The sequence below is a fragment of the Stegastes partitus genome, unplaced genomic scaffold (genome assembly GCF_000690725.1).
Source record: "Stegastes partitus isolate 25-593 unplaced genomic scaffold, Stegastes_partitus-1.0.2 Scaffold689, whole genome shotgun sequence".
Classification (NCBI taxonomy): domain Eukaryota; kingdom Metazoa; phylum Chordata; class Actinopteri; family Pomacentridae; genus Stegastes; species Stegastes partitus.
The window spans coordinates 154,937-169,037 of NW_007578420.1; the positions used below are offsets into that span (position 1 = coordinate 154,937).

Consider the following 14,101-nt stretch of genomic DNA (forward strand, 5'->3'; position numbering starts at 1 on the left):
CTACATTAATATTACAGAGTTTGCGGTGTGAACCTTTGACGAACTGGATCAGAAACAGTTCAGTAACAGTCAAATTATGAAATTTCTCATTTTCCATATAGTCGATAAATGTTGTGATGAGATGTGTCTCTTTTTTAATCATATCTAACAAAGCACAAATACAAAGCACTAATATAAATTGCTAAGTTAAATAATAAACCACACAGGCAGAACAAACATTGTACAACATTAGCCACCAGCCTGTCTATCTAGTGTTATTCTATTCAGTGGCTGCTGTATTGTTTTGATTAGGAAAATAATCTGGGCAGGTACAGCTACGGACTACGTTAAATAAGGTTAGTCTCTATTGCATGAGTTTTACTGTGTGCATATTTAATATTTAACTAATCGATGTTTCAAATCGCATCATCACGAAAACAATGGGTTGTCCAGCCGTGTGCTAGCTAACATCTTGCTAACTGGGTGCTAACGCCAGCTAGCGTCATAGCTAGCTTTTAGCTTAACACTCAAATGTGCTTCACATGTGCTTTTAATGATAATTTCAGTGTGTTTTCACTTTTAACGGTTAATGGTAGTGGCCGTGAACGATTATGGTAGCGAAGGTGGGTTTTTTTTATCGACCTCAGCTGTTAAAGTTTACGTTAGCTTGCATGTGAACGTTAGCATTAGGTAACATTTGTGACGCTAGCCAGTAACGGTGCAGTTTGCTAGGTGCTCCTACGGATTGTGTACATTTCGTTTTCGCCTCAGTAATGTTTCTCGTCAACATTTAACTTGACGTAAGATAAATGTGAAGTTAAACATGCAGTGGCTTCTGTGTCGACGTTTCAACATATTGACCAGAGCCTTTGCTTGCATTAGCCAAACACTAATGTTTATGGACGCTTACCTGAAGCGTTATGTGCCTACATTATATCAACTATAAGGGAGCGGAAAATGCGAACACAACAAGCCATTGTAGTATTTAATGTAATTTGTTTAGATTCTAAATTATAGGAATGACCGGGTTGTAAGTCTGCGGTGGCTTTGGGTACCTTGTAAAGCCTATTCAGGGATTCATAGCTTCGAATAATGTGAATTACATGAAAGAGTACACTCTGGCATGTGATTTAAGTGGTGAGACGTATACTGTGTAAATATGTGTTGTGGTGTTTTACAAGCCCATCTTGTAAACAGCGACACTTTGAAACATCAGGCTGTGTAATAAATAAATAAATGTGTCCAGGTTAAACTCCCTGTAATCAAGAAAGAAATCCTTGATTCCTGCATTGTGTGCTCTGGTCCAGCAGATGGCGCTGCAGCATAGACATTTATTAGGTCTGGACAGCAGGGCATTAAAGGCACGAGGAAGATTTGCATGATTTTTATTTTTTTTCCTTTATCAGTTTTAACAGTTTAGTGATTGATAGAATTCACGTGCCAACATGTGCGCAATATTATCATTGGTCTTTTTCAAACAAACAATTTGCCATTTAAAAAAAATTGAAAAAAAATAAACTAGGAAGAAAAACAAAGAAAAACAAAACATAAATTAATAAGTAAATAAATCAGTAAATGAAAACAATAAAAATAGAATTTAAATAGACCAAAGTGTGAGGTGTTTCAGAACATTAGGGGGTGACCATTACATTGTCTTTGACTTTTCAAACTCGAAATTAAAATTGGGAGGTTTTATTTTATTTTATTTTTATGTACGCAACCCATTTTATCCCAACATGCTGCAAATCAGTCTTGTTTTTGATTTTTAGATGCTGTTTCTTTCTTCACAGCTTTTAAGACTTCCCTCATAGGTAAACCTCAGCGTCTCACAGTCCTAATCGCATGTTCTATGTTCACGTCACCCACAAGTTATTTTTTTTCTCAGGTTTGCTCAAATGAGCTTCAGAGAACAGGACTCCTCTTGTTCAGCAGCATCAGTGATGAAACTTTCACAGGTGTCACAGTCACTGTTTGTTTCTGAGGAGCTGAGTTCAGGCATCACAAAAATGTCCGAAAGGAAATCCTGCTTATGTTAACTGTTTGTTAAGGTTTTCCCAAAAGAGTTTTTTGTGGTAGACTGGCCAATTCCCTTTGTGACTTTTCCTACAGTATTTAGTGGCGGTGGGGGGCAGAACCCACTTCCAGGATACAGAAGCTCACTTCCCACATTGTGATTTAGAAAGAAGGGGTCAAAGGTGAAAATGCATAATATTGATCCTAATTTCTGAGCACATCCTGGGCTGTGTGCCTACAAATTCTCTCTGTCAGCACACGCTTTAATTTAATTAATTAATTTAGCAATTTATTTATTTTTTAATTGCTTTGAGTGTCAAAAATATTTTCTTTATTTCAAGCTGGTAAGCAGTTTTTGGAACACTGATGTCGTTAAGTCTGTTTAGAGCTAAGTGAAAGCAGAAGTATAGTTAAAGGACAAATCTTTTTCCAGTATTTTAGCATGGAGATGTTCTCGTCTCTATAAGAGTGAGAGAATAATGACACAAGACTCGTGTTGTTGAAAATGGGCTGCGTTAGCATCAGAGAAGTGAAGTTGATGTGTGTTTTTTTAATCACTTGCTCAACAATGATTGATGGCAAGAAGACATTTCTATTAGAGGAAATGTGGCTGGCCAGAAGGAGGTTGGGAGCCAAGACTGGGTGGAGTTTGTAAGAAAAGCAGAAAAGTTGATACGGCTACACGAGGAACCGTCTACTGTCTGTTTCATGGCTGGGCAACGTTCCCGATGACAGTCCCTCTGTGCCCCAGATCAACCCAGTCTCTAGATGCTTAACCCACCTTTGTGGAGCACCTATTACCTCAACTAATCAGCTTATATAGTACCAATTAGGTTTGTTGCTGTTACCATATTGGCACAAGAGGTTTTTCATTCTCACATCTCTTCTATTCCCCCTCTATTCATAGCCGTCATGGAAGAGCAGACAGGTTCTCCTGGAGCCAATGCCGACAACAACAGCCAGAGAAATGGAGATGAGGTAAGAGGTGAACGCAGATATCAAATTACATTTTTTTTTTTAGTTTTTCCAGTTCAAACTCCCAAGAAAGTCTCGCCATGTGTCTCATCATGTGGCGACTGCTACCTGAACCTTCAAAAAACATATCTGTTTCTCTTATCTTTGCAGAAACCCAGACGTGGCAGCTGGACCAAGGGGAGGAAGAGGAAGAAGCCAATGAAGGACAGCAACGCGCCAAAGGCCCCCCTCACAGGCTACGTCCGCTTCATGAACGACAGACGGGAGCAGCTACGGGCTGAGCGTCCAGACGTGCCCTTTCCAGAGATTACAAGGATGCTGGGCAACGAGTGGAGCAAGCTGCCCCCCGAGGAGAAGCAGGTCAGTGAAGAAGTTCCAGACAGGATTACACACTGGGCGCTCGACCGCGAAGAGAAATGTGTCGAAGCGTTTCTTTCATTTTCACTTGGTGCTGGTTTTCACATTAATTAGTATGGCGATGGTAAACAATTAGGAAAGTGCTGCTTTTGAAAAAAAATGTGGAAGAAAATGAACAGATCAGAGGCAAGAGTGTCCAACAGCAAAGTCTGTTTCAGTTTTTGATCAACAAGGTAGTGTTTCTTTTGGCTTGCTGTTATTACAACAGTGGTGGCCCAAAGGACAGGACTGAAATGTTCATCTGCAGCATGCCAACATTTAAGACTAGTCCCAGCCAGATTTAACAATGTCTGAAACAGACAGAGACTTTCATCTTTTTTTTTTTTCTCTACTGTGCACAAAAGCAGTGAAAGAACAAAAGCCCGTAGAGTCCATAGTGTCAGTGTTTTGGAGCTGACAAAGCACTGACTTGTACATAGCCATGTTTGGGAGCTGTCTGACATCCTTTCACAGACAGCATAGTTGGATGCTATCTTCTATTGTGTCCTAGTTCCACCCTCAACTGAGATGTGAATAGCAGGAAGAGACAGATAAACTTGCTGTCTTGTAATGACGGTAGCATTATTACAGTCATGTTCAGGTGGATTTTAATAAGAATTTCCATTCCTCTGCAAAGATATGTGAACGATGCTACTGTGCCTCAGCCAGGAAAACTTAGATACCCATTCCAAAAATACAGCAGAAGAAAAATCATCATAATCATTTTTTGAATCTTTAAGTTACACTATAATCTCCAAAGTTAATTTAAAAGTGTTGTAGTATATTTATGCCGCTAAATCTGTGATAGCTAGTTTTAACTGTGCATTTAATGTAGTTCCAGCCTCGATGCGTCACCAGTTATTTTACAAAATTCCTTAGAAGAATACCTTATCTTCTTTCCAGAGAAGATTTTAAAAGTCTGAGCATGTTTTATTTTCAGATGTAGAGGTGGGATAGAGCCTCGACAGCTTTGCTACAATTAGCGGCTTTGCTGGGACAAGATCTTTGACTGAAGATGCCTTTTTGCCCTTCTCTTCTAATAAAATTAGAAGAGAAGGGTATGAGATGCATTTTTATTACAGGAATTCAGTCAACGTGGGTTATTAATATTGGAAATTACTGATTTTGTCTTTTGAAAGGAACTAATCCCGATTAGGAATAATTACAGTAATATAATACAGGAGTACAGGAATAATTACACTCGTCTTGACATCTCACCCACAATCCTCCTTCATCCTGTTTTGCCAGATCTCATTTTGCTCCCCCTTTGGCTCAGTCTGCCCTGCTCCTCTCACCTTTCTTTCTTGTCTCTGCAGCGATACTTGGACGAGGCAGAGCGAGATAAGGAGCGCTACATGCGGGAGCTGGAGAAGTACCAGAAGACAGAGGCCTACAAACATTTCACCAGGAAGGTCCAGGAGAAGCAGAAGGGCAAGAGGCACAGGGGAGGTGAGCTCTGGTTAGAAAAAGCAGCAGGGAACTGCTGAAAATAGTACGTTTGGCAGTAAGCCCGCCATCGTTTTGAGAGCCAGTTATCTGAAAAAACCGGTTGGCAAGTGAGATACTTCCTATCTTTGATGATATTTGGATAAGCCAGTCATTGTTTGATGGACAAACTTTGTCGAGACAGGATGACTCAAATGAACTTGAAACTGTAATTAAAGTCATACAATGCAGTAAGGGAAGTAGTCGGCATAACATTGTCATTTCTTTTTACTTTTAGAATCATTTTTACACAAGTATAGATGTAGAAATTGAAGTTTTAAATCTCTCTATTGGCTTATTAAAAAAAATACCCTTACCAAGCCCCTGAGCAAGGAATTTAAATTACCAACTGATCACGTGGAGCTTTTCTGCAACATAAAGTGAAAGAGTCTGATATCACTGAGCAACTGTTTACAGATGCTCATTTGTGTAGCTGCTTAATTTGAAACAGGATGTCCATTTGAACAAAGAGAGAAATAATGCAAAAGTATCAGATAGACCGTACCGCAAACACCACTAAGGATGGGAAATCTTTACTCACACTGAACATGTTTATACTTACTATTTAGTCATTTTAATAGCAGCATAAATGAAACATTTTCATTATTTGGTTAAAAGTCGTCACTCACTGTGGGTTTGCTCAGTCAATGGAAATTTAAAGTAAAGGCAACTTTTTAAGCTTGTAGTACAGGCTATGAGAATAGTTCAACTTAATCCATCACTTTGCTAAAACTACATGTGGTTTGCATTATCTGTTCCAATGAATCCTACATTTTGAAATCTCAAAAACGTCAATCACACAAACAGCTCTGCCCTGGCAAACAAATGTGAGAAACTTTTCCACAGAACTGGATGCACCGCCTCATTTCAGTTGATTCATAACATAAAGTGCAAGTGAGGGGATTTTTTTTTGGATTACTTTTATTCATTCTATTAGTTCACGATGTGGTGAAGGCATGCTGCACCAGAGAAACAGTGAATCATCTGCTGTCGTCTCTCTCTTATTCCTTCCTTCCTCTCCAGATGTTGGACACCAGGTAGCCAATGAGGCTCTTCACGAGGTCAGTGACTCTCTCTGGCTTTGTCACACTAACAGTTAGTTTATCGTAAGAAGTAAATATGCATAACTAAGTCCAGATCCTCTTCTAGCATTCAGCACAGTTGTATAAGCTCCAAAAACCTGTTTAGAGAACAAGACATTATCAAAATGACGTGACTCATGAGGTTTACAGGTATATCTGTAAGTCATTGAGCAGCAAGATAACTTATAAAGAGTAAGGGAACGTGAAAGACACAAATGATTTACATGTTAAGTCAGCATGCGTTACGGCATTGTTGAAATGTGTAGAGAGGTGAGAACAATCTGCTTGTGTTGAGTAGAACAGAAATTAAATAAGAAAATAAGAAGCAGTCTTAACATATTTCAGTGTGTGTGACACGAAAAAAGTTATTCACATTCACCTTTGTTTAACACATTGGTGCAAAATGTTCTCCTTGCTCGTGTTTGCGAAACATGTAACAAAAACAGACTTGACTGTAGAATATGATTCCAGACTACTTTTTTCCACGCAGAACTCTGAATCTGTTGTGTTTGCCCTCCTCTTGCTCGACACATTAAGTGCTTATTGTTGCATCACTAAAGCTGGCTTAATCCGCTTTGGTGCTGTGTTTGTGATCCAAATGCTTGTACTAAGTGTGTAATTCATTTTTTGTTAAGTTTTGCATGTAATTAAGAGGCTTCCTTTGTAAGTTCTACAGTATAATGTGAAGGGCTACAGCCAAGGTGACTTTATTGGGATCAGCAATCCTGCAGGGACACCAGTGTTTTCCCTCTCGGGTTTAAAGGGCGTGGGATTCAGTACTGATACAATTACGTTAAGACATGAGGAATGATGATGCGTTCTTCCAGTGGAGAGACTGAAACCTGAGCCGTAGCTTGTGTTTTCTGTTTTGAAACACATTTTTATTGCATATTTATTGCAAACCATTTTAGAGCCTTTGATATCGTTGAGGCACCAGTGATGAAATTACCTCTACCTCCTCATTTCTTAAACTGTATCACTGCATTTTCCCTGTGGCCAGGTATGAAATCAATTACCCACCCACAGCCTCGCTAGATAAATGACCACCCCTCGCTGTCAGTCTGTGTGGCCAAATGTTTTCACTGTGCAGCTTATCTGCCTCTCTCTTACTGTCTCTGGCTTTCAACAGAAGGATGCAGAGGGAAAGGACAGAACCGTGTTTGACATACCAATCTTCACAGAGGAGTTTCTCAACCACAGCAAAGGTAAAGAACCCGAACACAGCTGGCCGTCTTGTTGAGAAATACTTTGTACTTTGTGTGCTCGGGCTTTTTTAAACCTCCATTTGTCTGAGTGTTTCTAAACACATTCCTCTGCTACCTTATAAGAACTTCCCAAAATAGTTCCCTCAGTCCGCCGAACTCACTGACGTCTTGAACTCTCCGAGCAAATTAAAAATTGATCACGGCACCGAACTCCTGCGCCTGGCTGTATCATCTCCCCGGAGCTCTCCTCTGATCTACAGCCGCGTCTCTTTTCTTCGTTTTTCTCAACAGCGCGCGAAGCCGAGATGCGGCAGCTGCGCAAGACCAACATGGAGTATGAGGAGCGTAACGCAGCCCTGCAGAAGCACGTGGAGAGCATGCGCGGGGCGGTCGAACGGCTGGAAGGCGATGTCATGCAAGAGCGGGGACGCAATGGGCTCCTCCACCAGCACCTGGAGACCCTGCGCCAGGCGCTCACCTCCAGTTTCTCCACTGTACCTCTGCCAGGTGAGAACAGCCGGTATCACTTCATACAGTGGCACACCCTGTTACAAATGCGCAACAGAAAAAAATCCATACAAAAAGTTAATTGATTCTGAAGTCTTATTGTTCTCAGTTCTATGTCCTCACAAGATATGGCAAACTTATCTGCTGTTTTTCTTCCTTTTAAAGCACAAATGAAAACAAAATTCAATAAAGGTGTAATCGCTGACCTTCATGGCATTTCTGCAGCCTCCTCAGTTTCTTAATTTTTTCCTAATAGCGCTTTTGTCTCATTCATTACAACCATACAAACTTTGAGCTAAAAATGAAATATACTTTTCAAATCAACATTCATTTGTGTGTCTAAAAATAGCATCCACTGTGGCTTTTTGGCTTAAAGTGTGCTCATATTGATCAGTTTACATTATAAATTGGTATTGACTTGACATCCTATTCCAGTAATTCATCCCTAGACACAAGAACAAACTATGTAGTAAGATATTACATAATAATGTAGGCGTACATCCTCAGTGTATTTACTGTGCTTTGAGCTCCAGCATCTCTCGCCCTCTGTCCACACATTTAAGCAGCACCCACCTACTGTTCTATTAGGGACTGGTCCGCCTGTGAGTCCTTCCTAATTTTAACCTGTTCTTACTTAAATGTACGAAATGTGTTCTCTCTTTGTTTGTACTTGTTTTACACACATTCAGACTCTACGCTGAGTACACACCCACAAGATTTCTCTTGCAATTTTCTTCCACGCCTATTGGAGTTTCTTTCTCGCACAACAGAGACACCGACTCTGCAAACAGCAGAAATTGACATAACACCTGTGGAATTATTTCATAAGAGCTTCACAATGAAAGATGATTGCAAAACCCACCTAGATCTGGCCTCAGGGAAGCTCGCTGGTAGTTTCTCTTGTGGCGAAAGTGTCAAAACATTATTAACTGGCAACATCAAGGCTTCGTCTGAGTCAAAACATGTTTGCTTCTGAGTTTACAGATGGCAGCCGTTGTGGTTTTATCTGTAATTGTTCTTTTTTTTCTTTTTTTTCAATAATTAGCTTAATTTTTCAAGGTTGACAGAAGTCACTTGAGATACCACATGCTCAATATTATTTATTTTCATATTTCTAGATTTTATTTTTCCATCTTATAGTATTATAGTTTTCACAAGGGGGTTAAAAGTACAGAAAAGCCAGAGTTCTATATGTACTTTGATTTTTAGCTGACAGTATAGTCTGTCTTTTGGGATGATAGAAATGCATTAAATAACATTTTTGTCATTTATTTAGGAACATTCACCAGTCTGCCACTGGCCATAACTCTTAATATAACACACTGAGCTGTTTAGTAAGTAAAGCAAGATTCCTACAACATACTCACAATTGACTTAAATTAACCATTAAAACCCGAAATGTTATTTAAGTTTTGAAATTGCACTTTTTTTGTCCACATGAAGGAGCCAGCCATCTTGTTTGAGTTAACAAAACAGATTTGGGGCTTTGTGTGTGTTAACATTAAGTCATTTGAGATAACTAATCATACAAAACTAATAACACAGCAGCTGCCCAGCTTTAAAATCTAACCTTACTAGCATGCTAAAGCTGATAGAGGACTGCCAAAGTTTCTGGATGGAACGCACTCTTGAGAATTTCCAGTCCAAGAGCAAATTTTTGTAGACATATATATGGTCTACCGATTGGGCACACCTATAGCTCCCCTCGTTGAGCGGGCGACCCATAAACAGAGGCTATTGTTCCCCTACACAGCAGTCGTGTGTTCAAATCCCGCTCACGAACCTTTGCTGCAGGTCCTCATTCCCCCTCTCTTCTCCCCCTTTCCTGTCTCAGTCTCTCACTATCCTGAAGAATAAAGGCAACAATAATAATTTATTTTAAAAAAAGGTCTACCAAGCAGAAGTGATACTAAACTAAAGGATTTGGAAGGAATACATTTACTGTTACCCCCCTAAATTTGACTAACACCATGTTCTGATGCACATTTTAATGATGAAAATGATTGGGATAAAAAGTAAAACACCTTACCCCATGCCTGGTTGACGCCAGACACTGTCTGAAGTATTGAACATTCTCACAGTGATGTTGCTCAAACTCAAAACATCAGCTGTATATGTAGTGGCTGGTGTTGTAGTGTTTAAATCATTCATGTTCTGATTGGTCTGTTCGTGCTGTTTGCCTTTGATGTTCAGTGGTCATCCCTGCAGTGTAGACTTAAAGGTTGATAACAATTTTTTGTAAAGCCTATCAACACCCTGTGGGTAGTAGGAAACAAATAAAACTTCACAAACTCATCAGGTTTGTTAAAAGTTGAAAGATTTCAATTACACCCTAATGGTGCTTCTTACCCCCAGTTGGGAGACACACTGTGCAGCAAATGAAATGTAAAACTTGGAAGAGTTTGTGCTGCCCAATGAGCATATTTCACCTGATGAGCAAAGCATTTAAATGTTTCTTCTTCTTCACACACTGACATGCTGTACTTATTGCCCTTGCAGGCAGCGGAGAGACGCCCAGTCTTGAAACCATTGACTCCTACATGAAGAAGCTGCACAGCGTCATTGTCAGTAACCCCCAAGAACACGAGAATCTCATCAACACTGTGAGAGACGTGGTGAACCGTTTGGACAGGTGAGAGTTGCTTCTCGTGGATAAAAGGGTTTTTGTGATTTCAGTTGAATTTAGAGGTGAAGACCAATTACTTTTCATCATTATTGATAGTCAGTAAAATGTAAACAACAGCAGTTGCAATGTTTTTTCAAACTTTACCAAATTTTACATCAATTAGACAAATTCTCAAAACCTAACCTTAATATTCACTTATTAGCAGTTCTAGGTGTCACATTTTCAACAGTGTTGGACTTTATTTCAGCTGTGGATGAATTTTAAGCGTGTCTTTTGCTGTTTTTTGACCTAGATAATTGGACCAAGTTCAACTGATGTGATGGATTGTGATTCACAGCGACGTTAAGTAGATGCTCATTCCAGTTCGATGCCTCGCTCCTTGACGTTGAATCTTCTTGTCAATCTGTCATCCCAGTTGAGTTTGAAACATCTTTTGTTACTCCGCTAAGGTGATATAGGTGAAGGTGATGTAGCGTCTCATATTTATTTATTATTTTTTACCTTTTTTTTTTTTTTTAAAGAACTCTGGTCATGCATTTATTAATATAGCTGTAGTTTGTTTTTATAAAGTAATCCGACAACAGGACATGAAGCAGTTCTCTGTGACTATCGCTCCTCTTCACCATCGAACTTATAGCAAATGCACAACAGTATCTAAACCGTTATCCAAAAATGTTGTCAGTGAGTTTGTATTCATCATATCCAAGAAAAATTGTTGAGCAGACTGCCTTTTTTTCATGCTCTGTTGGAAAAAAAACATGTGCCATTAATTTTTTTTTTCTCCTGTGTGATAAAGTGTTTGTGTTTTCAATAAATGTATTTACATCATGTGAGCATAAAGTTTATTTGGAGAGATTCATGACACGCTGGGGGATATGTTTGCACCGAAATGAAAATCAGAGTTAGATACGCTGGGTACAATTGCCCTAGATTTCTTAGTTTATCCTTTTCAAAGTCTCTCCTAACATCAGTGCAGTTAATATAGCAGATTCATAAAGTAGTCACACTGCTTTATTTTTGCACACTTTAATTTGCTATAGATTTAAATTAAAACGGATCACATTTTCATTTTGCATATTAATCACCACTCAGTAAACTATAATGACAAAGAAAAAGAATTTTTTTTTCTTTGTAAGACTAAAGAAACTCTTGCTCCTCTTGCAGCAATTACAGCTTTGAGCCTTTATAGATCTAAAAGCTTTGCACACCTGGATTTAGACAGTTCCCATTCCCCCTGACAGATCCTCTTGCCCATCAGTGTGGATGGGAAAGGTGTGAATTTAGCTGCAATCTTCAGTTCTCTCCATAGATGTCCTATGGGAGATTTAAGCCTGGTTTTTGGCTGGGCCACTCAAAGACAGACAGAGCCTCCTACCAAAGCCACTCCAGCACCATGTTGACTGTGTGCTCAGACTCATTGCGATGCTAAAAGGTGAATCATGGCCCTTGGGCTAAGCCCTGTGGAGGTGGTTTTCTTTGAGGACCTTTATGTTTTTGCTGCATTCATCACTCAGTTCTCACCCATTTTGATCTGGCATCCAATTTTAAGTCCCAAACTTTTTCCATTTCATAATTCTTGAGGCCACTGTGCTCCTGGAAACACTCAGAAGAACCTCATATACACAGAAAACTTCTTTGCTATGTCCTTTCCATTCATTAGCCACAAGTTGATGCTCCTGACCACAGCTTAAAGTGCTAAAGAGTTTACAGTGTTAGACTACAAAAATATTAATTTAAATTTAAGTTTACAGTGTAATAAAGTGTGCAAAAATGAGCAGTTCTGGTTGCTTGTTCTGAATCTACTGCACAACAGCAGCTGTTCAGTGTGGAAACCACCTCTCTTGGACAATGTGTCTAAAATATGCTGTGAAAAAATGAAAGCAGCTAGTTTTATTATTTGCCAAAGTAAATGGTGTGTTTCCAGTTTGTGATTTGTCTCACTAGGAAGAGCTGTTTACTTCTGCAAGCCTAGTTTTTAAGTCAGTCTACTATATCCATTCAACTATGTGGCTAATCTGCAGTAATATGTCGCTATTTGGACTTGTGTTTGATTGGCGGCTGAGCTTATTTACTTTCAGTTGATGTGGAGTCAAAAAGATTTGGATTGCTTAAGTCACTTGAGCAGCCTGGCTGTAATTCACCAGAATTTGTAGAAAGAGATACAAATTGCATTGCATTCTGCAGCTTATTCACAGACACTGAGCAGCTCAGAGCTGTATTGTGTTTGGAAATGTTTCCACTCAGAACCATCTTAGTCCAGAAGAGAACAGTTGAATGTGGAAAAAAGACTATTGAAGGCTGCACCATAAATCCCTTTTAGTAAATCACTTTTATAGTGTGATTCACTTGGAAATTCAAAACAAATGTTCCCATTTGTTTCATCAGGAGCTATCCAATTGGCTTGGATATTGAACTATAAAATTGCTCAGATAGTGCTGCATTTGTTTTTGACTTGAAGTTATGAGCCCTTCCTGTTTCCATTCACTGATTCCCATTTCCCCTTTGCCTGCTGAGATTTCCTCTGCACGAGGGCCACGTGTGCTACAGTGTCACATCCAACATTGTCCTTATGTTGTTCTTCCAGAGAAGATATTTCAAATAATGCACAGCTGCTGACTGTTTTGACACTGATTGTGTGTGTGGACATTAACTTTACGCTACAAGTCACTGCACTACAGTGAATCTTCCCTGTGTCAAGTGAAGCAGTGTGAGAGGACTTTGGCAATTTACAGGTCATTATGACAGTTTGAAATTTTACAACCTGGAAATGGATCAAATGTCATCATGTTTAGGGAGTAATATTATTTTATTGTTAAAGATAGTATACAAGTTTGTGATCTTGTGCACTATGTACTATTGCACTATGTCCTTACAACCCAGTCTATGGCGATGCTAGCAGCTCTGTGAGGATGTGCTTAGACACAAAGATGCTTCATATTCACAGTGGCAATGCACAAATCACGATGAACAAGGTACAGCTGCAGGTGATTGAATATCACTACTTTTAAAGGCGTTTATTCATAAAGCAAACTACTGAACAAAAAACATTATCTATATGGCACATACAGTTGAAACCAGAAGTTTACACACACTATATAAAAAGATATAGAATTTTTTTTTTCTCACTATCTGACATTGAATTACACTAAACTTTTCCTGTTTAAGGTCAGTTAGGATAGCAAACGTATTTCTGTTTGCTAAACACCAGAACAATGAATGAGAAAAGTGTTTTTGTTTTTTTTTCAGTCAGAGATTACACTAAGCTTATTTGGCCTTCAAACTATTTGGGAAAGCCCAGATGATGATGTCATGGCTTTGGAAGCTTTTGATAGGTTAATTGACAACCTTTGAGTTAATTGGAGGCACACCTCAAACACACTACTTCCTTTTGTGACAACATAAGAAAATCTAAAGAAATCAGGAAGAGAACTGTGGACCTCCACAAGTCTGGTTCATCATTGGATACAATTTCCAGATGCCTGAAGGTTCCACGTTCATGTGTTCAAATAATTAAATGCAAGTACAAAGACCATGGGAATATCCAGTCATCATACCGCTCAGGAAGGTGACGGGTTCTGGATCCCAGAGATGAAGTGTTTTGGTGTGAAATGTGCGTATCAACCCCAGAACAAAAGCAAAAGACCTTGTGAAGATGCTGCTGAAGCTGGTAAGAGAGTTATTATCCACAGTGAAACGAGTCGTGTACCGACATGAGCTGAAAGGATACGCAGAGACAAAGAAGCCATTTGTCCAAAAACAACTTTAGAAAGCCAGATTACAGTTTGCAAATGCACACAGGGACAAAGACTTTAATTTCTGGAGACATGTCCTGT

At 39.3% G+C, this 14,101-nt stretch overlaps 1 protein-coding gene across 2 annotated transcripts; it reads left to right on the forward strand.

Annotated features, from left to right (window-relative positions):
* Positions 1-253: 253 nt before the first annotated feature.
* On the forward strand, positions 254-11,076 carry hmg20a (high mobility group 20A). Of its 2 annotated transcripts, XM_008290647.1 has the most exons (9): positions 254-335; positions 2,900-2,970; positions 3,118-3,327; positions 4,680-4,812; positions 5,872-5,909; positions 7,060-7,135; positions 7,427-7,642; positions 10,142-10,274; positions 10,561-11,076. In XM_008290647.1, the coding sequence occupies exons 2-9, from the start codon at positions 2,905-2,907 to the stop codon at positions 10,562-10,564; spliced, it is 876 nt and encodes a 291-aa protein (XP_008288869.1). In that variant the 5' UTR covers positions 254-335; positions 2,900-2,904; the 3' UTR covers positions 10,565-11,076. The 2 variants fall into 2 exon arrangements, with proteins under 2 accessions (XP_008288869.1, XP_008288870.1); XM_008290648.1 differs by lacking the exon at positions 10,561-11,076 and having other exon boundaries at positions 10,142-10,278.
* The last annotated feature ends 3,025 nt before the right edge of the window (positions 11,077-14,101 follow it).

What these genes read in the sequence shown, in the direction of transcription:
- hmg20a (XM_008290647.1), top strand. Translation starts at nt 2,905, where the DNA reads ATGGAAGAGCAGACAGGTTCTCCTGGAGCCAATGCCGACAACAACAGC. An exon ending in GCCAGAGAAATGGAGATGAG is followed by an intron (nt 2,971 to 3,117) that starts GTAAGAGGTGAA and finishes TTATCTTTGCAG; the next exon opens with AAACCCAGACGTGGCAGCTG. An exon ending in GTTTCTCAACCACAGCAAAG is followed by an intron (nt 7,136 to 7,426) that starts GTAAAGAACCCG and finishes TTTTCTCAACAG; the next exon opens with CGCGCGAAGCCGAGATGCGG.